This window comes from Ambystoma mexicanum, chromosome 4p, assembly GCF_040938575.1.
Source record: "Ambystoma mexicanum isolate Mex_15411 chromosome 4p, UKY_AmexF1_1, whole genome shotgun sequence".
In the NCBI taxonomy this organism is placed as follows: domain Eukaryota; kingdom Metazoa; phylum Chordata; class Amphibia; order Caudata; family Ambystomatidae; genus Ambystoma; species Ambystoma mexicanum.
The window spans coordinates 221,211,771-221,237,288 of record NC_090927.1 but is presented as its reverse complement, the minus strand read 5'-3'; the positions used below and the strand labels follow the sequence as shown (position 1 = coordinate 221,237,288).

Here is a 25,518-nt window from a genome sequence, read left to right as displayed (position 1 = left end):
AATGGGGATCCAGAGATCCCTTCTACCCTTGGGAACGGTAGTTCACTCAAGGTTGGGTCAAAGTTAAGGGGATCCCCCTAGGGCAACCCAGCAACAGGCACTTATTGCTAATAAGTTGCTAACTTTAAAAAGACACTATGAAGAGTCTTAAAAATTACACCCATAAAAGAGTTAGATTAGGTGAGTGTTGAAAAAGGTTCCCACTCACTGAGGTATTATTGAAAAATATCCCACTAATAAAGCAAAAAGTTCTGGGGTTCAACCAGGAAAGGAAGATTTACTAGTTCTGTACATATCTTGCCTAACACATTTGGAAACATCCTAGAGACATTTGGGAAATCTGAAAGACTTCCATGTGCCACTCCACTGAAGGTGCTGTGTCACAATGTAAAAAGATGCCTATGGAGATCGGCAGACTCCAAAAACCAAAAGAAACACAACAAATGGAATGAAGTACAAAGTCCCAAAGTTCAGCAAAAAGAGTTGGGGAGGGAGGGGGGTCTCTATGGTACAGAGAAATTGGCACATTTCTGCAAATTCTCCCTAAAACATACCTTATGACTGGTGTCGGTGAACATTTCTGTGAATTCTTTTCTTTATTTGTTTTTCCCCCTTTCTTGGTCATTCTTTGGCCATCCTCGGAGTGGCAGGTCCTGGTTTGATTTGACTTCTGCAATAAACCTTTGTGTAGCCAGCTGGGGCTCCAGAGTGTGAAGACAGGATATAAGGGAGGAGTCTGAAACTCTGAAACTCTGATGCTTTTTTTCTTCTGGCAAGCCTTTACGGGCAGCCAGCATCCCAGTTAGAACTGGTTCCAGACAAGTCATCCACCACCCATAGCATGTGCGCTGATTGGCTGGGTTCCCGAATAAGTGACCCGAGTCTGAAAGCGGAAGACCAGTGAACCACTGGAGCTGAATCCGATGAGGAAGAAGATTGTTGTACCCGATTCCAGCGACCAGAGATGCTTGCTGTGTAACCGCTGCTTGTGCTGACCCCTTCTCCCATAAAACGGAGGTGCCACAGATAATGACTCCAACCCTTAGGCCTTCCTGGGCTGCAACTGCCAATACCCTGGGACCTCAAAGCAGAGTGCTGTGCAAAGTATTCCCATGAACAAATCTCACTAGAATTTTGGTGACTCCTGTTGGACCTCCAGAAGTAGGATTCCACTGTAACTCCCCTCTCCAGTGCTCAACCAAGCTAGTGAGGCAATCTGATGGCAACCGTTCCACATCTGGTACCTTCAAACGGGTGCCAAATTCACACAGCAGCAAGAAGCACTGAAGAATCCTCTGGTAGCCTTTTCTTTGACTGATGCAAGTTCCCCTCTAGTCCTTTCTTTCGTCGCCACAGCCAAGAATCCAGAGACCGAGTCCTGTGCTGCTGCATTGTGAAGGTGTCCATTTACAAGCTCTTCACTGCTGAGGTACTGTGTGGCTGGGGTATTTGTGCAGTTGGGAGTTTGCCCAGGTCTCTGGAGCGCATCTCGGGGTGTTTCTGCAAAGTCCCTGAACACTTTCTATTAACTCAAGCCTGTAATTACTCGCTGGACGAGAAATCCTATGGAACGCTTGACTTTGCTGCATCTGTGCCTTATCCTGGCCTGTGCCTACTGTTGCCCACTGGGCCACCAGTGTCTCCCGTCTGCCTCTAATATCCCCCATACCCGATTCTAAGGAAGTACTTGCTCTGTTAGTGCTGTAACTGGTTATTTCTGAAATAGATATGTTACAAAGTTCTTACTTGGCTGTGATTGCTTGCTGCCATTCTGAAAAGTATGTTATTTACTTTGAGTTGTGTTCCACTAATCTAGAAAGTATGTTGCTTTTACTGTATTCCTGAAACCGAAGTGTATAGTGTTTTACTCACCTTGGATATCATACTGCCATTCTAAACATGCAACACCGGGTTTGCTTGACTTGAGCTGCTCGCTGCCTTTCTGAAAAGGCTTGTATTGTAAGAAAGGGGATTCACATGAAGCCTGCCTCTGGCTCCAGGGTGTCTGGGGTAGGCAGGAAGTGAGGGAGGTGCCCAAAACTCCCTGTGCTTAGTCTCCTAGGAGACCCAAATACACTCTGTAGTGATTGGCCGGCTGACTGTCTGGCAAGGACAGCCACCCTGCTGGGTGACTGACAGCTAGGCTGGAATGAATGGGAGAGAACTGAATAAAAGGGGAGGCTTTTAGCTTGGAAGGCAGAGTTGACCACTGGCTGAAGTAACCGAAGAAGAACTTGAAGAGGCCCCCTGCTGCAACTTCTAGACTGTTGGTTTGCCCAGGTAAGCACTGCTGCAGTGCCAAAACGCCAAGTTCACATCGACGGAGAAGCCCCTCCACGGATGACTTCTCCCCTTGAGTTGGCGGGACCAATCCACTCCAAAGTAAGCCACCTGGACATCCATCTTGGAGCTGGTTGAATCTCCAGAGTTGCTGCTGGAAACCGTATAGCCAGGGAGTGGAACATAAGATTGTGTGCGTTGCTTTTAAGCTGGCCTAGAGCTTCAGGAAGATCCTCTGGACTCCCAGGAAGCAGGACTGGCCGAGCCTGAGCCCCCTCAATGGAATGCAGGACACCAGGAGCAAGAACAGTCCATCTCGACAGCCAGGAACCGTGGTGTTGCTATTTGCAGTAGACGCGAGGAGCTGAAACACTGAACAGCCACTGAACGTGAAGTTTGCAGGTTGTGGGTTTTGAACGTCCCAGTGCATTGCAAGAGTCCCCCAACGTCCTCCCTATTGTCCCCATGACTGAGGGCCAGGAACAGTGAGATCTGCACAGAAACTGAGGTCATCAGCTGCAGCTTTTCTTCAAAGGTACTGTAAAAGGTCTGAACTTGGCTCCTACTGTAGAGTGCTTGCAACTTCAACAACTCACGTCTAATCAGCTTGTGGCCCTACATTGGATTCTTCTCATCAGACTCCTAAGAACTTGTGCAAAGACGTTTGCATTTACTTACCAGAAGTGCTTTATCCTATCCAAGACTTTTGCCCATTGACTTTGGCTTAGCCTATTGAATTGAATAGTGAACTCTGTTCTTATAACCTTTGCCTTTTACCAAACTTTTAAGAGTGTTCTGAATGCCAACAGTAAGATATTAATGTCCCCAGCACCCTTGTTACTGAAGTCACCTGTGGGTGTAGATTGTCTGTGGGCCGTCCCAAAAGAGTGTTGTCTGATTCAGAAACTCTGTGTACAGTTTTGAAGTATATTTGTGTTACTGCTCCCTTTTAAAGAAGGCTTTATAACAGACTATAAATTAATAATTGTTTATGCAAGAAACCTTGCGTGTAAGTTTATTTGAATAACTGAATCTTTGTAACTCCACTACAGCTCACATTTCCCCTCTTGAGGTAAGCCAGACTGCTCAAAACGCTACCAAAACTGCAGTACAAGCCTATACCAAAGGTTGGGTTTCCTGTACCTGTAGTTGGGGGTGGGGGGGTGGGGGGGGGTGTGTGTGTGTGTGTGTCCGTCCGTTTCCCCCCAGTCCCAGAGGGTACTGCATCTAAACTTTGCTTAACAGGGAGCCCCACAACAATCTCAGCCTCCTGGCAATAGGACACAACCTTTGGTATAAATCTGAACTACACAGGTTGGTAGTGTGGTAGAGCAGCCAGGCTTATCTCAAGAGCAGTAGAGTGGTTACACCAAGACTTGGTGACAAGTATTCAAACAAACACTTAAACTCAAGGATTCTTGATAAAACCAATTATATTTACCGGTTATATAAACCTTCTGGAAGCAATATTAAGAATACACACGCTTAGTTTCTAAGTCCGCAAGCACCCATTGGGGATGCCGCACACACTTCTACACCCTCAGGTGACATCAATTGTTGGGACACTGTGGACATTGATATGTTACTGTTAAAAAGGTTACTCTGAACAAACAAGGGATCACAATTCTTCATAAGCAGGCACATACTTTTCAATCCTCCCCAGTGTCAGATCTTTCAGTGGAAACAGGCTAGGCCAAAGTCAATAGGCAAGTCTATGTAGCTGAAGAACTTCTTGCAGGTAAGTAGAAAAGTCTTTGCACAATGTTTTAGAAGTCTAGTGAAGGAGAATCAATGTAGGGCCACATGCTGTTAGGCTTGTGAAGAGTAGAAACAAATCTACAACAAGAGGTAAGTTCTTAGACTTTACAGTACCTTTAGTTAGAAGAAAAGCAGTAGAAGACTTCTGTTCCTGTTCAGCTCTGCAGGTCCTAGTGTTCCTGGGCCTCGGTCGTGGAGACAAGAGGGAGGATGCCTAGGTACTCCTGTACTGCAATGACACGGTTACCAACAGCAACCAGCTATCTTCATAAAAGTGGCGATTTGCTGTCTCACTCCTCGCGTCTACCGCAAACAGCACCACTGTGGTTCCTGGACGTCGAGACAGGCTTTCTTTGCTCAGGTTCAGTCAGTCCTGCTTCCGGGGAGTCCGGAGGGTCTTCCTGGAGCTCTTGGCCAGCTTAAAAGCAATGTACACAAACTGGTGTTCCTCTCCCTGGTATGTCGGTTAGTATTTCAACCAGCTTCGAGACGGATGTCCAGGTGGCTTACTTTGGAGCTGATTGGTCCCACCAACTCAAAGGGAGAAGTCGTCCTGGCAAGGGCTTCTCGGTCGCAGGTTTCTCCCCAGCCTGCCTGTCACTCACCCAGCAGGGTGGCTTCCTTGCAGACAGCCAGCCGGCCAATCAACTAGGAGTGCATTGCTGTATCCTAGGAGACTAAGCACAGGGAGTTTTGGGTACCTTCCTCACTTCCTGCCCCCACCAGGCACCTTTGAGCCAGAGGCGGGCATCACTCATGAATCCCGTCAAAGACAAAACGGACAAAGGGACCAAACCAGGTTTGGCGTGCAGAGAATCTCAAGGAGGACCTTTCCACAAAGAAATGGTGAAAAAAGACCACCGGGACCATTTTGACAGAAATGGCACCCAAGGGTGCTTTAGTGCAGCTGCGAGCGCAGCCCGTGGTAAAGACACACCACAGTAGTTGGAAGTAAACCTCTGCCACCAGCCATTCATCGAGGAAAGGGTAACATTAAAATGTTACATGAGAAGCTAGACAAAGGGGATACTAGGTAACCCCTCCAGCACCCTATTGTAAGATAGTGTGCTGGGTCTAGACATTAAAGTGTAAAGTCAATTTCACTTTACTGTTCTTGGCAATAGTAATTATCCTAGATAAAGAAGCCTTTGGGGAAATCTGTAAGACTTCCCTGTAGCACTACACTCAGGTGATGTGTGCTACAATGTAAAAATATGCCAATGGAGTTTGTCACACCAAAAAAGTTACATTAAAAATACGAGAGTGGGGGGAAAAGGGTCTCGCTCTCCAGAAAAGTCATCAGAGTCCAGCAAATGAGCTGGGGTCTGTAAGGTGGGGAGAATTCACAGAAATGTGCTAATTCCTCTCTAACAGGGAGTATGTTTAGGAAGTAACTGTCCCAGGAGCACTTTAAAATACGATGGGACCATATACACCAAAAGGGTTGCAGGGTGACTTCATTAGAAGTCCCACTACCCAGTGTGGTTGAGTCTTTACATTTTTTTAGGGGTTCCTAAACGGGGACTAAAGATTCTTTCCTCCAAATAATGGATTTCTCCCTTAAGTTACGTTTTATAGCTCGTCCAGACTGGGAATTGCTTTTTCGTTTCAGAGTGAAAGCTGAAACTGGCCTTTCATCAGTTGCACATAGCCATTAAATACGTCATGTACTGCATGAAGATCCAGCCACATTTTATAGAAGCCAAAATGTTGTGGTTGATAACAATCCTTTAGGGAGAACAAGCAATCTGCAGTTGTGAGTGCTTGTTTAGCACAGATAGTTCAATAAGGTATGAATGCTGTACTGAAATTACTGAAGTTGCTCATGCATAACGTGCAAAAAGCTTTGCACGTGGGTGCGTAACCAAATGAGTAATCTGTGTTATTAAGCTACTATGCACAGTTGAAGGATTTGGTTAGTAGCTTGGGGTAGTTGATTTCTTGTGACTATGCTTTTTCTTTTATTTTTTGTATTTGTAGACATGAACAGTATTGTACTGTGAACAGCTTTTTGGCATTTTGCTTCCACGTGGATAGCGTGGGATTTGTTATTGGACAGTACATTAACATCACTCCAAAGACTGGAATGTTTTATACCCTTGCCTAAAGTTTTTTTGTTTATTTTCTAGGCTGCAGACCATACACTATACCCCCATGTGAGCATCATGTAAATGGTTCACGACCTTCCTGTAAAGGAGAAGAGGGAGACACTCCAAAATGTGTGAAAACATGTGAGGAAGGCTATTCTCCACAATATAAACAAGATAAACATTATGGTAAGTAGTAATTGTTGCAAATGCACTGCTTTGTCCTTTGCTCAATCGTAAATTCTAATTTTGGACATTGGGATGGGGTGGTATCTAGACAATTAGGCGCAAATAAATCCCACACAGGATTAAGATTTTGATTTCTTTACTCTAGCTTAAAAGAGGAAAATGTGTCTACTCTCAAACAGCCACCAGCCAAAATATGCCCTTTCAGTGATCTAACATTTGTCCATGTTGCTATCTGGAGAAGAGTTTATTCAATGTTGCATTGGTAGGGAGTGCAGTGTTTTATTTGTGTACTGTCCTGGTGGCCTTTTGTGATTCTGGCCAAGCCTACACCTTCCTATCGTGGAGGTGTAGACCCCTTCAGGGGGTCTGGATGTGTTAACTCTTCCCTGTGTTTGCCTCCAATAGAGGGTGTCCCTAAACGGTTGTCACCTTCTCCCCTCCCCACCACTTGGTGTTTTGGTTCAGGAACGCTATCCGTCTCTTGAGGTCTGGCAGGTCTTCATGCCGCAACCAATAAGGGTTATTTGGGTGTAGTGGGAAGCAGGTTTGTAAGTGAAGGAGTGTGCTAGTCTGCTCAGTCATGGAGGACTTTGGGTCTCAACCATATGCTCCACAATTAGGGCATATATAACACTGTAGTTTGAAGTCTGCGCTTCATGTAGCGTGCATTTTGCTTACAGAAGGGCCTGTCTGCATTCAACTTTTAAGCTAGCAGTATGGTGTTTAGATGTTCTGTCACGTTATTCTGGTGTTAATGGCTAACCTATGGGGAGTGTGGAAACAAACTGTGCGTGCTTCTTACAAGTGAGTGAACTGCCTAGACCTGTGAATCTATGGATAAAACTGATGCTGTTAGAAGATCTGTCAAACTATCAAGGACCTTTTGTTTCCAGCATGTGCTGTTAATTACAACTGGAATGGATGACTGATTTATCAATTTGCAGAGCTAGAGCAAATCTGACCTAGTGTGGTTTAATGGGACAACCAACTTGGAGTTAAACTGTAATACTAGGGGCATATGGCCACTAAGATTATAGTTGTAGGTTCAGTTAGAATGATGATGGGAATTATGACTAAGTGTAAGGCATGTGCAACTCCCCTTTTCAGGGACATCTTGCTAATGTTTAGTTGCTGTTTTGAGGTTTTTCCTCAGGGCTTCCTGGTCATGTCTCATTTTGCTCTGTAGCATACTTGTGCAGAAAAGCAGTGGCAATCTCACAGGCCAGCATTGACACAGGGTTTGGGGACGATATGAAGGAGTGTTGGGCAAGATTTGAAATGGTAACCGTGTGGGAGACTACACCTGCCTTGGCCTCTTGGTATTCGGTAATCTACCTATTGGTATAGTTCTGTACTACACAAGTTGGTAGAGTGACTGAGCAGCCAGACTTATCTCAAGAGGGGTAAATGTGAGCTGCAGCATCGATCCACAAATCCAAATAACCTTTGCACTCAAGGTGTTCTACTAAAATAATGTATTCAGCTGTCCATTTTTAAATGTGCATTCTTTAAAAAGGGCAATGTGCAACAGTAAAAATACTCCAATACTTTCTCAGATTCAAGTCAAGCAAGTATACTCTTTAGAGATGCTTCATACACACTTCCACCACCCTGAGGTGACTTCACTAACTAGGACAGTATTGGCATTTATTTGTATCACTTTTTGCACTTGGTAAATTCTGAAGTTGGTAAAATGGAAAAGTTAGAAGAAAGGGGGGAAAAAAGGTTAACGGGTTCTCTGAGCATGTGAGCACTTCAATCCCCTTCCCCAGCAAATATTCGTTCAAAACCAATGTATCCCCTATGAGGGGCAGTAAGAATCAAGTCAATGGGTTGGAAGAGTCTGTTCCAAATTGATGTTGGCTGTCTAACTCCCTGCAAAGTCTATGGAGCAGAGGCACTTCTTGGATAGCAGAAGTCTTGCACAAAGTTTTGTTGTAGAAAATCACAGTAGGGCCGCAAGCTGTTAACTTGTGAAAGTTGGCGGAGGTCTACTTTCGAAAGCAGCTACTGCAAGTCTCCACTGAGAAAAGCAAGCTAAAGACAAAGAGTTAGTACCCCTTAGTCAGAACAGTACCTTAGGTTAGAAGAGGATCCAGCTGGTTTCTGTCTTGGTTGCAGATCCTATGTTCCTGAGTATTGGTCATGGGGAAAAAGGGGAGGATGTCTGGAGGTCTCCTGCACAGCTGTTCGGAGGTGGGCGGCATCTATGGGCTCATTTCATGTCAGTGGCACTTCACGGTTTCAGCTACTGGCACCATAGCAGAGCTTGGACACTGGTTGGGCTGCCTTCACTTGAGTCCAGCTCTCAGGTGAGGTGACTCGAGCTTGGGTTGTCCTGCTTCGAGAGGGTCTTCGGGATCTTCCTAGAGCTCGGGTCTGGCTTAAAGACGTCGCACTTGACTCTGATTTCTCGACCCCTGGCACTCTGTTCAGCAGCAGCAAAGTACAGCCAGTTGGGGAAGGTCCTCCAGCAAAGATCGTGTTAGGCAAGATTGTATGTAGTAACCCTGTGGGAAGATACCAGCATTGTCCTCTTGGCAATTGGTAACCCAACCTTTGGTATAGGCCTGTACTACACAAGTTGGTAGAGTGACTGAGCAGCCAGGCTTATCTCAAGAGGGGACAATGTGTGGTAGGGTTGTAAAATAGAGATTCACAGTGACCTGTATTCAAATAACACTTATACTCAAGGTTTCTTGATATTAATCCTTATTTATTAATTGAACATCAGTTTTAAAATAAGCCTTAGAAGGGAGTAATATGCAACACTTAAATACAAACTACTTCTTCAGTTACGTAGATACCCTTTTGGGATGGCACACAGATGCTTCCTACACCCTCGGTTGACTTCAATTGCTAGGACACTGTGGACATTAATATATCACTTTTTACACTTGAACTGTAATACTGAAGTTATGGCAAAAAGGAAAAGGTTAGGGAAGGAAACAATGGTTAACAAGTTTCTCAAACAGGTAAGCAAATCCCCCCACCCCCACCACCCACCAATGCAATCTAGATGAACCCTTTCCCAGCTATACAAGTAAGGTATGTATGACTTTTTGTGGGATAGTTGAGCACAGTCGGAGGGTAAGAAGTCTTCAGGGTGCCAGGACAGCCAAGGTCACTTGAGCAAAGTCTTGGGGACCTGAGGCACTTCTTGAAGATGGGCAAAAGTCTTGGGAATGTTAATAGTTTTGTTGAAAGAATCACTGTTGGGCCACAAGCAGCTGGGAGGCTTGTGAAGAGCCAAGATGCAAGAAACTCTGCCAAGGCAGCAGATGCAAGTCCCAGTGAGAGCGAGCAAGCAAGCTACACACACACACGTTAAGTACTCCTAATGTCACAGTACCTTGAGTCTGAAGAAAAGGTTCCAGCTGGCTTCTGTTCCTGTTGTAGTCCTGCAGATTCTATTGTTCCTGGGCCTCAGTTGTGGGGACAAGAGGATGTCTGGGGACTCCTGCACTATGGTTTGAAGGTCGGCAGCAGCACTGGGCACACTTCAGATCAGCTACTCGCAAATCATACCACCTTGTGGACCTTCCTTGCTTCTGGGGTCCTGCACTCTGTTGGGCCTCAGGCTTGTTCAGTCCTGCTTCTTGGGAGTCCAGAGGATCTTCCAAAAGCTCTAGGCCAGCTTCAAAGCAATGCACACAATCTGGTGTTCCTCTCCCTGGCTTCATGGTTTCCAGCAGCAACTATGTGAAAATTCAACCAGCTCTGAGATTGATGTCCAGGTGGCTTACTTTGGAGTTGATTGGTCCCACCAACTCAAAGGGAGAAGTCTTCCTTGCAGGGGCCTATTCAGTTCTCTCCCTTTCGTTCCAGCCTAGCTGTCACTTGCCCAGCAGGGTGGCCGTCCTTGCCGGACAGTCAGCCAGCTAATCACTGAGTGCTTCTGGGTCTCCTAGGAGACTAAGCACAGGGAGTTTTGGGCCCCTGCCCACTTCATGCCTACCCCAGACACTCTGGAGCCAGAGGCAGGTTTCACGAAGAAACTGTCACAATCCATGCCCCCTGACCCCCTCAGGTATAACAGCCCCCTGGCAGCAATGGGGCTAAAGCCCTTCACATTGGCCCTAAGGGCCTTAAAACTCCATCAGAAACCTACATTGAGTCAGTCCTGGCACCAGGCTTATCAGGAATCAATACCAGTTTTGGTCCTTAATCCAACATGGAGGCCTATTACACAGCTCCGTTCTTTAGAACCAAGCCATGCAGGCTAGTGTTTTGGGTGTGGCTGGGCCTGGAACTACAGCTATTTAAACCACACAGCAGAACACACTTAGAGTTAGTCTGCACTCCTGCAGCATAACGCTCGCTGTGTCCAGCTCCTGCTCATCTGCTTCCCCGGCGGCCCGATCCTGAAGCCCTAGATCCGGATTCCATTAATAACCTGGAAGAACAAGAACAGCATTAGCAAGCAAGAACACTTGCGTGTGAAGTAACCGGCCTTGAATCCATCCTGCGCTACGCTTACCTCCCCCCCCCCCCCCCCCACCCCCATCTCCAGAGTTCGCTGCAACCAGCAAAGGTAAAGAAACAAGGACAGCATTAAAAACAATTATCTGGGCAAGCAGCGAGTCAGGGCAGCACCCTACGCTTCTTACCTTGCCCATCTCCGGGTTTCACCGCAACCTGCAAGGGAGAAGGAACAAGGTCGGCACTTACTTGGGCAAGCAGCTTTTCGATCGCTCATCGCTCATCACTCTGGAACATCACATCAACCTGTACAAAGAGAAGAGAACATAGGTTAGCAATAACGCCAATCAACAGCGCAGCACTCCGGATCAATAACTCACCGTGGTCTTCGCCATCAGCGTGGCAACTCCGAGATCGCAACCATCCCTGTGAAAATAAAGAGACATTGCTGGTACAGCGTAGTGGAGCAAGATGCCGAGGACAGAAAACTGAGAAAGAAAGAGAATAAAGACCTAACATAAGGTCATACGGGCCAGTGAAGCAACTGGGTCCACAGAACGCCCTCACCAACCACGCCCCCACCCCCTGCACAGAGACGCAGGACGGAGAGTTCAACGCACAAAAACCCAAGGTGAGCAATAATCCCAAGGGAGGGGATTTGGACCAGAGGGAGGTGGGAGTCCACCCATCACAGAACCAGTATCTTAACACTCCATTCTCCTGTTATAGGCGCTACCCAACATCTGGCACATAACCAAGCAGAGAGGGGTCCGGGATAGCGCTTAGACCTCCATCCAGTATTGTGTGGAACCCCTGTGGATACCAGGTGAGTGTAACAGAAACCCAGCCAAAGGCAAAATGAACAGAGACCAAAACCTGGTTCGATGAGCAGAGAAAATCTCGAAGGACCTTTCCACAACGACATAGCGAAAAAAGACCGGCGGCCATTTTATCAAAGATGGCTCTGCGCCATTTTGAAAAAGATGGCTCCCGCGGTTGCTTTACCGAGCTGCGAAAGGTTGTGGTAAGTTCAAAACAAAACCACTGCCACCAGCCATTCAGTTAGGAAAGGGTAACATAAAACATGTTACTTTAGAAGCTAGACAAAGGGGATACGAAGTGACCCCTCAGCACTCTTGTAAGATAGTATTTTTCCTAGACCCAGAACACACTAAAGTCAATTTCACTTTACTGCTCTGGGAAACAGTAGTTTATGCCAGAGAAGGTATTTAAACCTTGGGACATCTGGAGGACTTCCCTGTGTCACTGCACTGAAGGTGCTCTGTGACAAAATTGTCAAAGATGATGCCTATAGAGTTTGTCAGGCTCCATAACCAAAATGAACACTGTAGAAAATCACATTAAAATACATGAGTGGGGAAAAAGGTTCACTCTCTCCAGGTTATTAAAATCAAGTCCTCAAAATCCAGCAAAGTTGCTGGGGGTCTCTTAAGTTGAAGGGAATTAGCACATTTATGAGAATTCTCCCTAACGTTACCTTCCCTCCAGGAAATGGGTAATTTTGCATTGGGGGTGGGGTTCAAAAACTACTTACCTGCTTCGAAGTATTTGTGTGATCTTATTCTAATAACCCATTTCTTTGACACTCCTCTGTATTGCTTTAAATAAAACGGTTCTATATTAATGTCCAGAGTGTCCTATCTATTTAAGTCACCTGAGGGTGTAGTAAGAGTCTGTGTGCTATCCCCAACGGTTATTTGCTGATTTAGAGAAATAAGTGTGTATTTGGAGTGTATGTGTGTTGCTGTTGTCCCTTCTGTTATACCACTGAGAATCAGGACTTAATTACATGCCATACAGTGATCCGTCTGGTCCAGAGAAATCTGCCTGTGAAAGTGTTGCGGGTACCTACTTAATTAGCAGGGATGATCTGGAGTTTGTTGCAAAATACATTTCAGCCTTTCAATGCTGTCTGGATAATCTATCCAACCTTGGTGTACCGGTCAGCCAGACCTGGTAGATGGCTGCTAATGTGAACTCAAACCAGTCCATTGTCTGAACACTTCTTCAAAGCCATCGAGGACATTTCTGGAAGACTGGCTTTGTGGATGGGAATATTTCATATTTCTTTGCCCTTGATGTTCCTTACACCCTCTGCCAAAGTATTACTGCAGACCAGTTACTGAAAATTCTGCAACTTTTGTGGCGGTTTGAGTAGCTTAAATTCAGCTAGGACTTAAGCTGCATGCAGTGAATGAGTATGGGATAAAAAGGCTTGTTCAGTAAATGTGGGCATTTGTGTATATTTACGTCTGTTGTTCCAGTTAAAGTCCTCCTTTTTTCTCTCCAGGTGCTTCATCATACAGCGTTTCCAGTGGTGAACAGGAGATCATGGCGGAGATCTACAAAAATGGCCCAGTTGAGGCTGCTTTCTCAGTTTACGAGGACTTCCTGAACTACAAATCAGGTTTGTGTTGAGGTATTACTAGACTCGCCATGCAGTTTCTTATGGTTGGCTCTTGTAAAGCACTCCTATACCAACAAATAGCCTTCCTTGTGCTGACGGCAGGTGTAGGTTAACTTCCTACCTGGTTTAAAACAACCAGATCTTTCAGAGTCTGAAAGGGAAGATTTGCAGATTCTTAAAGGTTCAATGGAGGAATTGCAGTGTTGACATGTCTGAGGAGTAGGATGAGCGGCCCTCACCAAGCCTTCTGGTCACACCTAACAAATTCTGATTGAAGATCTTCACTGTCTGGGGACTGGTAAGGTTTGCATTGGAAGGACAGGGTTGGACTTCTATGGCTCAGGCTGGCAAGGTAAATGCTGAAATCTGCTGCGACTTGGCCCTGCTAGCAGAATCCATTTCAAGGGATTCTTTTCGTGCTGCCTGACTGTATTCAAGGGGGAGTAAATGCTGAAAGCTTTTACAGCAGGTGTTGTAGGATCTGGGTATAATTTGAATATTTCAAAATGAGAAACCAAATGAGTGCAGCTAAGCTGCAAGGGATTGCACGTCTGAGGGGTGGGGGAGGGGGTGGGTGGGGTGCTATGGATGGTGAGTAAGAACTGGAAGTTTCCTGCATGACCAGCGCTATGATTCAGATATTAAGGATTACAGGGAGACTCTGGCATCCAATTTGAGCTGGTTTGCCTCATTGTCCATCTGCCGAGTTGGATCCTTTGATCATCTGACATAGACTATTCAACATGATCTGTGTGCACATGCTGTGCTGATCAGTTGCAAGATGTAGATTGGACTCTGTGGAGTCCACCTGATCTCTATACCACAGGCACTGGGCATCCACATCTGATTTCAGAAAGCAGTACCTGTTAGGCACATATAAGAACATTGCAAACTAGACCTCTTCTAATATCAATGAACATCTAACCCATCACCACCACGTTATTAATCCAAACCAATACTATAATCATTATGATTTTTCCATCAGAATAAACTATGCTGCAGGTTTCTCAATGGGGAGGAAAATGGAATCTCTAGCAGCAAAGGTTCCAAACCACCTGTTTTTATTGGGGGCTGGCCCACGCATTAGTGGCCCCAAAGCATGTCAAGGGTGCCTTAGGCTCTTGTGAATCTGCTTGGAATTGCGTTATTTGCCAACCTCTAGTACTTGGTGGGGAGTATTAAATGACTGCTTTTCTAAATCTAAAAGGGGCCGTAGACTGGGTGTTTGTATTAATAACCTTACTGTGACATGTACTGTAGTCATGGTCCTTCACATGTCCAGGTCCTCAGATTTGTTTTTCCACCATTATTTTGGTCTCATTTCAGAGTTCAAGTTTAGGTGTTACTGCTAGTCAACAAACCTTTAGATGTATATTGCTTTATTATATGAACTCTTGGGGATTCCACTCAATGCAACCTGGGGCCCTCTACAGCATCAACGCTCAGGGTTTCTAGAACCTCGCTGATGGCCTACAGCGCATCAGGCTTCAGTCTACAAAATAAGGACAGTGGGGAGGAAACACTTTAGTAACTTTTTAGAGAATGTCTCCACACATTTCCCACATAATGGCGCTCATCTCCCTGTCCCCCAGCGTTAATAATGGAGAAGACTTCTTTCTAAATTTTAGCTGTCGTGCAGAAAACTAACTTCCCCAGAAGGATAAACCTAGCATGTCTAACCATTGTCTTCCTAGAGACCAACAGGAGGCTAAATGTCATGTGTAAGCTCTTCAAACTGACCACTCCTAAAGGTTGTTGAAGTACTGGGCAGCCTGCATGATGCATTCTGGGGGGTCGCCTGAATACCCCGCCAGCGCTGAGGAATCTAAGGCCGAACAGGACAGTTCTGGCACCTTTACTGCCATTCTGGAATCTCCCCGGCGTCACTACTCTGGTCCGATCAGTATGTACCCTGCATTGCTATGAAGGCTTCCGCAGGCGACAAAGGCAAGTGTATAAAATCTATGGGAGGGAAACACCCACCTCTCCCTCGCCACACATTTTGATGCATTCGTCGGTTTAAAGGTGAAAGTGGAACAAATATCCTCAGCTGGTGGCTCAGCGTCTAGTAAAACCTTGCGCCCAGTGCTTTGCTTTCGGCTCAGTCCAAACATATGCCAAGCAAAAGTGGTTATGTGCCAAATGCCTTATGTCACCAAAACATCCACTGCAGGTGCTGAAACACTCTTCTGGCACCTGCTCAAATAACAAGGGCTGGATGCACAGCGGCCACCACCCTTTTAGTGGATACACTAGAAAACCAGGCACACAAGTGGTTGGGGGTGGGTGGGGAGGGGAGAAATGTTTCCTTCCCCCATCCCTCTGGTAGTGCTTGGACTACAGATAGATTTGAAGTCCCTCTTAAAATGGCTTCTGGAGTTCCTAGAGAAACACTGTTCAGGAAGAGGGAGAACCTCCATCTAAAACGCCTGGGTTGGAACCCACGGGCTCTCCTGGGTCCATTATTAAGCTAGATTCAAATGATCGTAGCACACTCACTCATTCGTGTTGCTCTAAGATGGAAACACTATTCTTTTTTTCTGCTACTGTATTCTGGAGTCATGCTTTCCTTCATCACAACTTTATTCGGCCATGAAAGTACAAATGGCTCAAAATAACATAAACCACACGTTTTTGTAAGCATATCACAAAATTATGCATCTTACTACTTTGTCACGTCCCACCTTGAGAGAGTCACTGATATTTAACCCAAGATCCCCACTCCAGATGATGCTCCCGACAATAGTCTGCTTCCATCAAGATTGTGTGTTTCTGTCATTGTTCTATTGCAGCTCCCTGATGCCGTCTCACCAGTACAACACATTTTCCCCCGATTACACAAGATTCAGAGGCGTTGCACAATATTCAGAGGCCTTACTATAGACTAGTGATCTGTTCTGGGGTCAGGGCTGATTTGGATGAAGCTGTTCATTGTTGGAGGGCTTTTCTTAATGCCCAAGATGTCAGACAGTACAGTAGTCCCGATACACCCGTTCACCCCCTTAATCCTCCCCCTGGTAATGGAGTCTGATACATTTTGAGATGCTCTCCCAGGATACGGAGTAACTGCCCCAACAGTACGCAACCAGTGTAATTTGTTTAGCAGCGCCTCCCTTGAGTCATATCGTTTTGTGGTTTTTGGATACTTGATGCAGATAGTTTGCCTCTCCTTGGTCCCTGCCTGGCGCAGGTTCTACTTACCCTAGGCGAAGGCACAACAATAGGGTTATTTTGTACCACAGGGTCAGCTCCAGCCAGTGGGTTATTTCTTAAATATTTCATTTGGGGAAACAGCACAGGCTCCCAAAATCAAGACTGCTTGAGCCTCTGAGTCTTCGCTTAGTGTAAGAGGGACCAACCCAGAGCACCCACTCTAATATGGGACCACAACTTGAACGCCTCTCCAGACCACCACTTCCACAGAAGTTTCCCTCTCCATCCCACCAATAGCACTTTTGTCAATAGCCAACTTGGACTGTGATTGCACCCCCGTTGGGCAGTCGGTACTCTTGCCATCCCTAGCACCTGTTCCTCTCCTGGGCCTTAATCCGGATCAATAACCTCTTTATCTCTAAGTTCTGCCATGATAGTTCAAAAGTCAGACTCGTGGTAAGGCTGCTCCCTCACCAACCTGTCCAGTGATGGACATGTCTAAGATCATCGGGGTCTTCATCTTGAGTGGCTAGATGCCTGGGGTAAAATACTTTCAAGGCCGTTGAATGTTTGTCCGGGAGATGCGGGGGGTGGGAGGGTTAAAGCTGCGTTTAGGCATTGTATCTTTAGTACAACAGTGATTGTCCACCGCACTTTCAAACATTTCAGGGACAAAGGGCATGTTAATTTGTAGTAGAGAAAGCTGTGACTCAAATTCCAAAGGATCCAACAAGCTCCTGTTTAAGCTGCGACTTTGGCCATTGATGTCATTTAGTCTTTTAGATCAGCCAGATGTTCCTCCGTGGCGTCCCCTCCCCAGCTCAATGGTTGGCCAATGCTGCTAGAGAGTACAATTCAAATCCTAGCCCCTGGGTGCTAGAATATAATCTTGTTCAATCTCTGGTAGTGCGCTAGTAGACTGGATTTGTCCCCAAAGTTCCATTATTACAGGGTCAATAACCAGAGTTTGCTTCCTCTGATCTACCTGGACCCCAGTGAGTGGTTCAGTCCAGTGTAGTCACCTGGGGCTGCCACCAGCTTGCGTTTGGCTATCAATCGTGTGCTTATGAACTGCTCGGTCCTCCCCACCCCCGATGATGATGATGATGCAAGATGGGTTGTCAGCCATTCTAATGTTAAGGCTCGTCACCTGTGGATCCATTTCCCCAACTATGCTTCCCCTTCCATTCTTTGGGTGACAGTGCCAGTAAAATATCTCTCTCCTCTGTGCCGAACTCGCTCCGTGGCACCAAACTCCCATGCCCTTACCCCCTTGCACTGTGGGGTTGGGCGTGGCCTCAATCAGCTTCCTGCTGGAGCAGGAGGGCGTCTTCATGTATTTTATTACATGCTTCTGTAATAAATACTTGCAGCACACCTATGGGGAGTATCTTGGGCTTCCCTTCCTATTCTTTACTTTTTTCCTTAGAACTACTGTTATCAAGGATAGTAGGATGTTTTTTCTTATGGGATCAGTACACACCACCTTATGTTGATTGATGAGGGGATACATTGTAACTCCTTTCCCACAGCTCCTGTAACGTTTGTAGTTGAAGTAACCAAACCTAAGACTTGTGGCAGTGTACACTTTTTTTTTTGTTAGTTACGTGCATGCTGTTTCCCCGAGCTGCATTACAGCACCCATGGGTGATAATATTTTTTGTCATGTTTTTTGTTTGTTCCTTCTTGGCCACTCTACCATTGCAGGTGGGGTTAGGTCCTCTGGTTTTGCCTTTGGTGGGAACCCTTTGTAAAGCCTGTTAAGGCCCCAATGTGTCTGCTGAGGTAGGAAGTGAGGGAGGAGCCCAAAACATCTCTGGCCCTTGTCTGTAGGTATGCCTGGCTGAAACCAGTTTGAACTGGGCGGCTGGCTATAGGACTGAATAAATGGGTTCTTGCATAAAAGGCGAGGCTTTTGGGATCGAAGTCTGACCACTGGAACTGAAGCTCCGAAGATGACCAGATTCCTCTATCGCCTACAGTAACTACAGACGCACTGCTGCTGTCCTGACCCTGTGTTTGATTCGACAGGGAATGTCCGCCAAGGAGGATTTCCTCCTCTGAGGTGGTAGGCATAGCCAGCCTCAAAATGCGCTACAACTTGATCTATCCCGTTAGGGAGGATTCTCAAATGTGCTAATTACCTTCACCTTAGAGACCCCCTGCTGGATTTTGAGGGCTTGGTTTAATTTTTTTCCCCCTCTCGTGTTTTGAAATGGGGTTTTACGCTTGCTTTCTTTGAGTTTTAGACGACTCCATAGGCATAATCTTTACCTTTGTCACACAGCAGCCTCCGTGCAGTGGCACAGGGAAACCTTTTCAGGCTTTCCCAAGGTTTAAATTCCTTCTCTGGGATGAACTGTTTCCCAGAGTAAGTAAAGTGAAATTTACTTTACTAGTCTTAAATTCCAGACCCAGCCCATCCTATCTTACAATAGTGCTGGAGGAGTTACTTAGTATCCCCTATGTCTATGCTCCTCATGTAGCAGTCAAATGCTACCCTTTCCTCTCAATGGGTGGTGGCAGTGGTTTTACAACGAACTACCATGATTTTTCCCGACCGTGAACACCAGTAGCGTTAAATAGCAGGAGTAATGTTTTCAAGATGGCGTCTGAGTCCCCTTTGTAAAAGCAGTTCCCGGTCTTCTTTTTTCACTGTTTCTTTGTGGAAAGTTCCTTCTAGAGTTTTGCTCTGCGCGCCAAACCAAGCTTGGTTACTTAGTTTCTGATGGTTGTATCTGCTTAGATTCACATGCTGTGCATAGTCCGACATCCAGTGGTCACTGCGGAGTATTGCATCTTGTTTTTCGAAAAGGGGACGTCGACATAGGCGTGTCTGTAATACTGTCCCTATAGTGACGTGTAGTGTACCCAAAATCCCTCACGCGTCGAGGTCCCTCAGATTGTTTTTTTCCGCCCAGATTACAGGCCGCCTTATGCAGAGCTCGTAAGAGACATTGCCATTATTTAGTCGATTTGTCAGTTATTGTTTAAACCACCTCCAGCCCTCTTTCGATGGCCATTCAACTTCCCCGCCGAGTTTCGACGGAGGTGATCCTATCGGCGCTGCCGAACACGTGGCCCAGCCTCGCCGTCCTACACAGTAGGGAGAGTAGGGGTTGGTGTGGACATTTCTGTTTCTTCTAGAATGCCTTTCCCTTTCTCCCCAACCCCTTTCCTTCCGGGTCGTTATCACTGAATACATCATCGGCTATGGAGAGGACTCCATTTAGATTTTTCCCACGTAACTGCAAATTTCCGTGGAAGGACAAGCATAAGCGGTGTAACAGCTGCTTATCCCTCGACCACAACGAGGCTGGGTGTGCGGCCTGTAAACTCCTTCGCCCAAAAACTTAGAAGGAACGCAAGGTCAAGAGGTGGGCAGCCTACGGCATGTCGAAGGCTGATTCCTCACCCGCCGCCGAGTGTGACGAGGGGGATAGTGATAACGCTACCTCCGTAACGGAGGTTGTTGACCTCTCAATGGAGCGCTCCCGCTCCATCGCGTCTGTCCCCAGCCCCGAAAAGCTCGGCTCCGGCCCTCCTTTTGGGGATGTACACCCCGGTGAAGCTGACGCACACGCAAAAGTCACTTAAAACACAACCCACAGCCATTCGTCGAGTAAATAAAAGAAGGCCTCTGCGCCAACGGAGACGGCGAATCAACCGGAAGCCTCCACCGAATGTAAGGGTCGCCAGCCCTCCCCGCAGCTGCATACACGCCTAGGGACTGGGCTGTCTTAAACTAAGGGCGCTAACGTCCATCGAAACGCCTCTTAAGACGGCGTCCGTTGACGGCAATGTTCCGGTCTCGCCAAACTATTCACGACCAGCCCTCGACGGACAAACTAGTCGTGGAAAACATAGCTAGAATAGTCTCCAAAGACGTGCAGAAATGGCTGGTGAAGGAGTCACCAAAGCCTGCTCAGAAGGTCAGACGCCGAAATCTACGGAGGCTACGTTGGAACATCCTTCCACCCCCCTACGTCGAAGGGAAAACCCAGAGATGCGTCCCCAGTGCCGGGCCCACAAGAAGGGTTCTCAGAAGGCGACGGGGGTATAGCCTCCACGCTATGGGAGAGATCTCGACACCTAGAGGCGGAGGAGCAAGCCTTTCTGCCACTAGACCGTTCAGGGTAATCCCAGTGGACTATGGAAAGATTTGAATCCTGTATGGACAGGCTAGATAGGTTTGTGTCCACTTCTGAACACACTACACCCAAAAGGCCAAGGGAGGTGCTCCCTGAAGACCCTAGGGCCAAATTCCCAAGACCTTTTGACCCACTTGAGGAAGAAATTGATACATATGACCTCAATGAAGAGATACACATTTTCAGGAAGAGGAAGAATTCCTAAATACCCCAGAAATAGATTTTGTTGAAAAAATAATTAAGGAAAAGCCGCCTGCTAGCCAAGCCATACCCATTCTTGCCTCAATCAAGAGACGCCTCGTTCCCTCCTTTATCTACACCTGCATTGGTTAGAGGGGTCAATCCAAGAATCGAGAAGCTCTTTAACCCCTCACCTTCTGATCCCTTATATATTAGGGCTCATTCCATACCTGATTCCCTGGTAGTAAACATCACGAGGAAAAGGGTGGGGGTTCTGCTATCTACTAGCAAAGCACCCCCAGACAAAGAGGGGAAGAAGCTTTATGCCTTAGGATTACATCCTCAGCAGTTTTTGCCACGCGTATTTCCAACAATACAACTTTGTTGGCTAGCTACGCCGATGCCCAATTGTTGCGTGAAGGCCTACAAGAAGCCCCTGAGCCCTTGCGAACCCGCTTATTAGCCACTGTGACAGAAGGTACTCGGGTGTACCAAAGCATCACCCAGAACACCTGAAAACGGCTGGCCGGTCACTAGTTCAGGGTGTACTTCTTAAGCGACATGCTTGGCTCTGACTCTGGTTTCAAGCCAGAAACACAGGCGTCCGTCATCAACAAACCCCTTGAAGACTCAAACTTGTTTGGCAAGGCTGTTGATGGCGCGCTAGAAATACTAAACCCTGGACCAAATCACAAGATCTCCTAATAAGCGGTTATGGCAACAGGCACTTTTTCGTGGCCAACGACAAAAACAATACACCTCAGCCAGCAACTGGTCCTCCCCTCAGGGAACCAGGGGACTGTATGCTCAAAGAGGACAACGTTGTGGCAAGGGAAGACGTCGGGGCCCACTCCCAGAGGCTCCCTGGCTACCACCACCAAATGATCCGTTTGGGTCCCCTCCCATGCATCTCAAGTCAGGGACCGGCTATCATTCCTGCAAGCATGGGAGGGGATTACCACAGACCATTGGGTACTGTCAGCAATAGCCCACGGTTACTGCATCGAATTCGGTCGTTTTAATAACATTCAGACCCCAAGGGAAAGACGCTTGTCACCAGAACACCTCTCCATCCTTCAGGAAGTCGAACTGCTGCTGGAAAAGGGAGCCATAGAGGTCGTGCCTCTGTCACAGGTAAAAGAGGGTATTTATTCAGTGTACTGCCCTGTACCCAAAAAAGGATTTAACCATGCGCCCTGTATTAGATCTGCGCCCAGCGAACAAATTCGTAAAACCGCAAATTTCATATGGTGATCATTCAGGGGATTACATGGCAACACTGGACATGAAAGATGAATACTTTCATATTTCAATGCTGCCAGCGCACAGGAAATACCTCAGGTTCATGATAGAAGGCAAAAACTATCAGTTCAAAGTGCTACCCTTCGGCATAGCCTCAGCGCCAAGGGTATTCATGAAGATACTGGCAGTGGCACACCTGCGCAGGTTGTCCATTCCGGTCTACCCTTACCTCGACAACTGGCTCATAACAGGGGATTCTTATGAAAACCTGCTTCTCAAATACCCAAAAGACTGTAGACCTTTTGTTCCACCTGGGGTTCTCCAACGAGAAGTCCAGTCTAGACCCCAGCCAAGTCAAACAATTCCTAGGGGCTCTAATTCGAACAAACGAGAGGGTCCAAAACATGCTGTTTCAGATCCCTCCAATATGTAGCCGTTCGAGAGGTGACCGTACGCAAAGCCGTGCGATTGCTAGTAATGTCGTCATGTATGTATTTAGTACCTCACGCACGCCTGCGCCCAATGCAAGGGTGGCTCAACAGCCAGTGGTGTCAGGCCAGCGGACAAGGGACGATGTAGTGGTGGTCTTGCAGGCCTTGGTTCTCTCGCTGCGAGGGTGGTCGAAGGAAAACCTTGTACTGGGGGGGGGAAAACCATTCACCACCCCCGCAGGGGAAGCCACTCTAACCTTAGACGCATTCCCCTCACAGGATTGGGGGGGTAAAGGGGGGCCCCCCCCTCACCTATCCCATCAGACTGCACACGGAGTTTGGACTCAGTGTGGCGTCCAAACACATAAACTTGCTGGAACTGCTGGCGGGCTTCAAAGCACCGAAGGCTTTCCAGACACACCTACAAGGGAAAACTGTGCTGATCCTCAGACGGCACCACGGCCATGTACTACCTGAACAAGCAAGGGGCCACTCACTCTCCAGGACTGTCCAAGCTGTCCCAGAACATCTGGAAGTGGGCTCTCAAACACATGTTCATGTTATCTCAACATGAACCAGGGGAACTCAATCTTTTGGCCGACAGACTCGGCAGAGACTTCCCTCTGCCCGCAGAGTACGAATGGCGACTACATGAAGACATTGTCTCCCAACGTTTTCACAGAATGGGGCTTCCCAGAGATCAACCTGTTCGCAACTCTGTAGAACACCCAATGCCAAGATTACGCCTCCAAGGGGAACGGTCTCTGGATAACATGGTCAGGGGAATTTGTCTATGCTCTTCCCCCCCCGACTCCCCTTCTCAACAAGATGGTGCACAAGATGCACCAGTTACCATACTAGTGGCCCCCATGAGCGAACCAGGGTTGGCAGGCCCACATCTGATGGAAATTTCACTGTCTCAGCCCGTACAACATGTCACAGGACAGGGGCCAAATGCTGCACCCATGCCCACAGACCCAGAACTTGGCATGGCTCCTGAGGTCATAGAATTTGGACATTTGCAGCTCCCAAAGAGATGCATGGACATTCTCGGAGGCAAGGAAACCGAACACTCGTTACTGCTACTCTAGAAAATGGAAACGGTTTGTCAGCTGGTGTAAGTCAAAGAGCATCAACCCCGTTGACTGCTCTCCCACACAGATTGTTCTATACCTGACTCACTTGTTGGATTCAGGTTTAGTCTTTAATTCAAAATTCACCTAGCTGCACCCTCCGCCTACACTACGTCGCAACATAAGGTGTCATGGTGGAAAGTAACCCTCCTATATCTAACCCAGCTCCCGGATGGGACCTGAACGTTGTACTAACCAGGGTAATGGGCTCCCCCTTCGAGCCCATGCATAAAGCAACACTTAAGGATCTCACTCTTAAGACTGCTTTCTTGATAGCTATCACCTCCATTAGGAGAGTGAGTGAACTACAAGCGTGCTCTGTATTGGATCCCTTTGTAACAGTTCACAAAGAGAAGGTGGTTCTAAGCACACACCTTAGGTTTGCACCGAAGTTCATTTCAAAATTTCATGTCAACCAGTATATAGAACTACCAACGTTCTTTCAAAACCCATCAAACTTTGGAGAAAAGAGCCTGCACACACTTGATGTGTACAGAGCGGTCATGTTTTATATGGAAAGAACTAGACCACTGAGAAAGACTAATCAGTTCTTTGTCTCAGTGGCGGCAGGAAGAGGAGCAGATGCAGTCTCCAAATCCACTATATCTTGATGGATTTTCCAGTGCATCACTGTTACACTCCTGCTAAGAGAACTGCCCTTCAAGCCTAGAGCACTCTACTCGAGGCACTGGGGCATCCATAGCATTCATTGTAAATGTTCCCCTTGAGTCCATTTGCAAGGTGGCAACCTGGAGTTCTGTACACACCTTTACAAAACACTATTGTCTAGATGCCCATTCTAGATCTGATTCCCAGGTGGGACGAGCAGTACTAAGACTTTTCTCTACTGTTCCTTCTCACAACCCACCTCCAACTCGGGTACTGCTAGCTAGTCTATGCACAGCATGTGATTCTAAGCAGATTAACAAACATCAGAAGACCTGCATTTCTTACGGTAAACGCATTTCTGATGGTTGTATCTGCTTAGATCCACATGCGCCCTCCTTTCCTCCCTGCTCGGATGAAAGGAACATGGACATTACTTTTTCTGTACTCGCTCACGTTGGTCATAAGGCTCCCTCATGTCAGAAAATACAGAGGGACCTCGACGCGTGAGGGATTTTGGGTACACTACACCGTCACTATAGGGATAGTATTACAGACACACCTATGTCGACGTCCCCTTTTAGACTTTCGAAAAACAAGATGCAATACTCCGCAGTGACCACTGGATGTCGGACTATGCACAGCATGTGAATCTAAGCAGAAACCACCATCAGAAATGCTTTTACGGTAAGTAATGCATGTCTCATTTGCATTTGGCGGGTTTCAAGACTGAAGACTGTCTCTGACGGCAAGTGTCTGGGGTGGGCAGGAAGTGAGGGATGTACCAGACTCGCTGTGTTTATTAGTCCCCTAGGAGACCCAAATGCACTGTGTGGTGATTGGCTGACTGTCCGGAAAGGACAGCCACCCTGCTGGGTGAGTGACAGCTAGGCTGGAATGAATGGGAGAGAACTGAATTAAAGGCCAGTCCCTTGGCTTGGAAGGCAGGCGACCAATGGAACGAAAGAACCAAGACGAGCTTGAAGAGGGCGACTGTTGCAACTCCTGGACCGTTGGTTTGCCCGGTGAAGCCCTGCTGCAGGTCCGAATCGCTGAGTTCATCGCGACAGAAGCCCTGCAAGGACGACCTTTCCCTTTGAGGTGGTGGGACCAAGCAACTCGAAACTAAGCCACCTGGATACCATTCTCGGTGCTGGTTGTATTTTCCTCAGAGTGCTGCAGGAAACCGAATAACCAGGGAGAGGAACACCAGCTTGTGTGCTTGACTACAGCTACCGGAATTGATTTGCAAGTGGCCAGCTTTTTGACCAGTGCAGGAGTCCCCCCCGCCCCCCAAGTCCCAACTCCTGTCCCCACGACTGAGACCCAGGAACGAGATCTGCAGGAACTGCCAGGAACAGAGGTCACAGCTGCATGTTTTTCTTCCCTTGTAAAAGGTACTGTAAAATCAGACTGAATACTTCGCGGTGAAAGTGCTTGAAACTTTGCCAACTCATG

The 25,518-nt window shown here is 47.1% G+C and overlaps 1 protein-coding gene across 1 annotated transcript in view; it reads left to right on the top strand.

The window, feature by feature from the left end:
* The window catches only part of CTSB (cathepsin B), a 116,644-nt gene that overhangs the window by 73,103 nt on the left and 18,023 nt on the right, over positions 1 to 25,518 (top strand). Inside the window, exons 7-8 of the mRNA XM_069605737.1 lie at positions 6,168 to 6,314; positions 13,048 to 13,164. Coding sequence (XP_069461838.1) covers positions 6,168 to 6,314; positions 13,048 to 13,164 — 264 coding nt within the window. The remainder of the gene's footprint in view (positions 1 to 6,167; positions 6,315 to 13,047; positions 13,165 to 25,518) is intronic.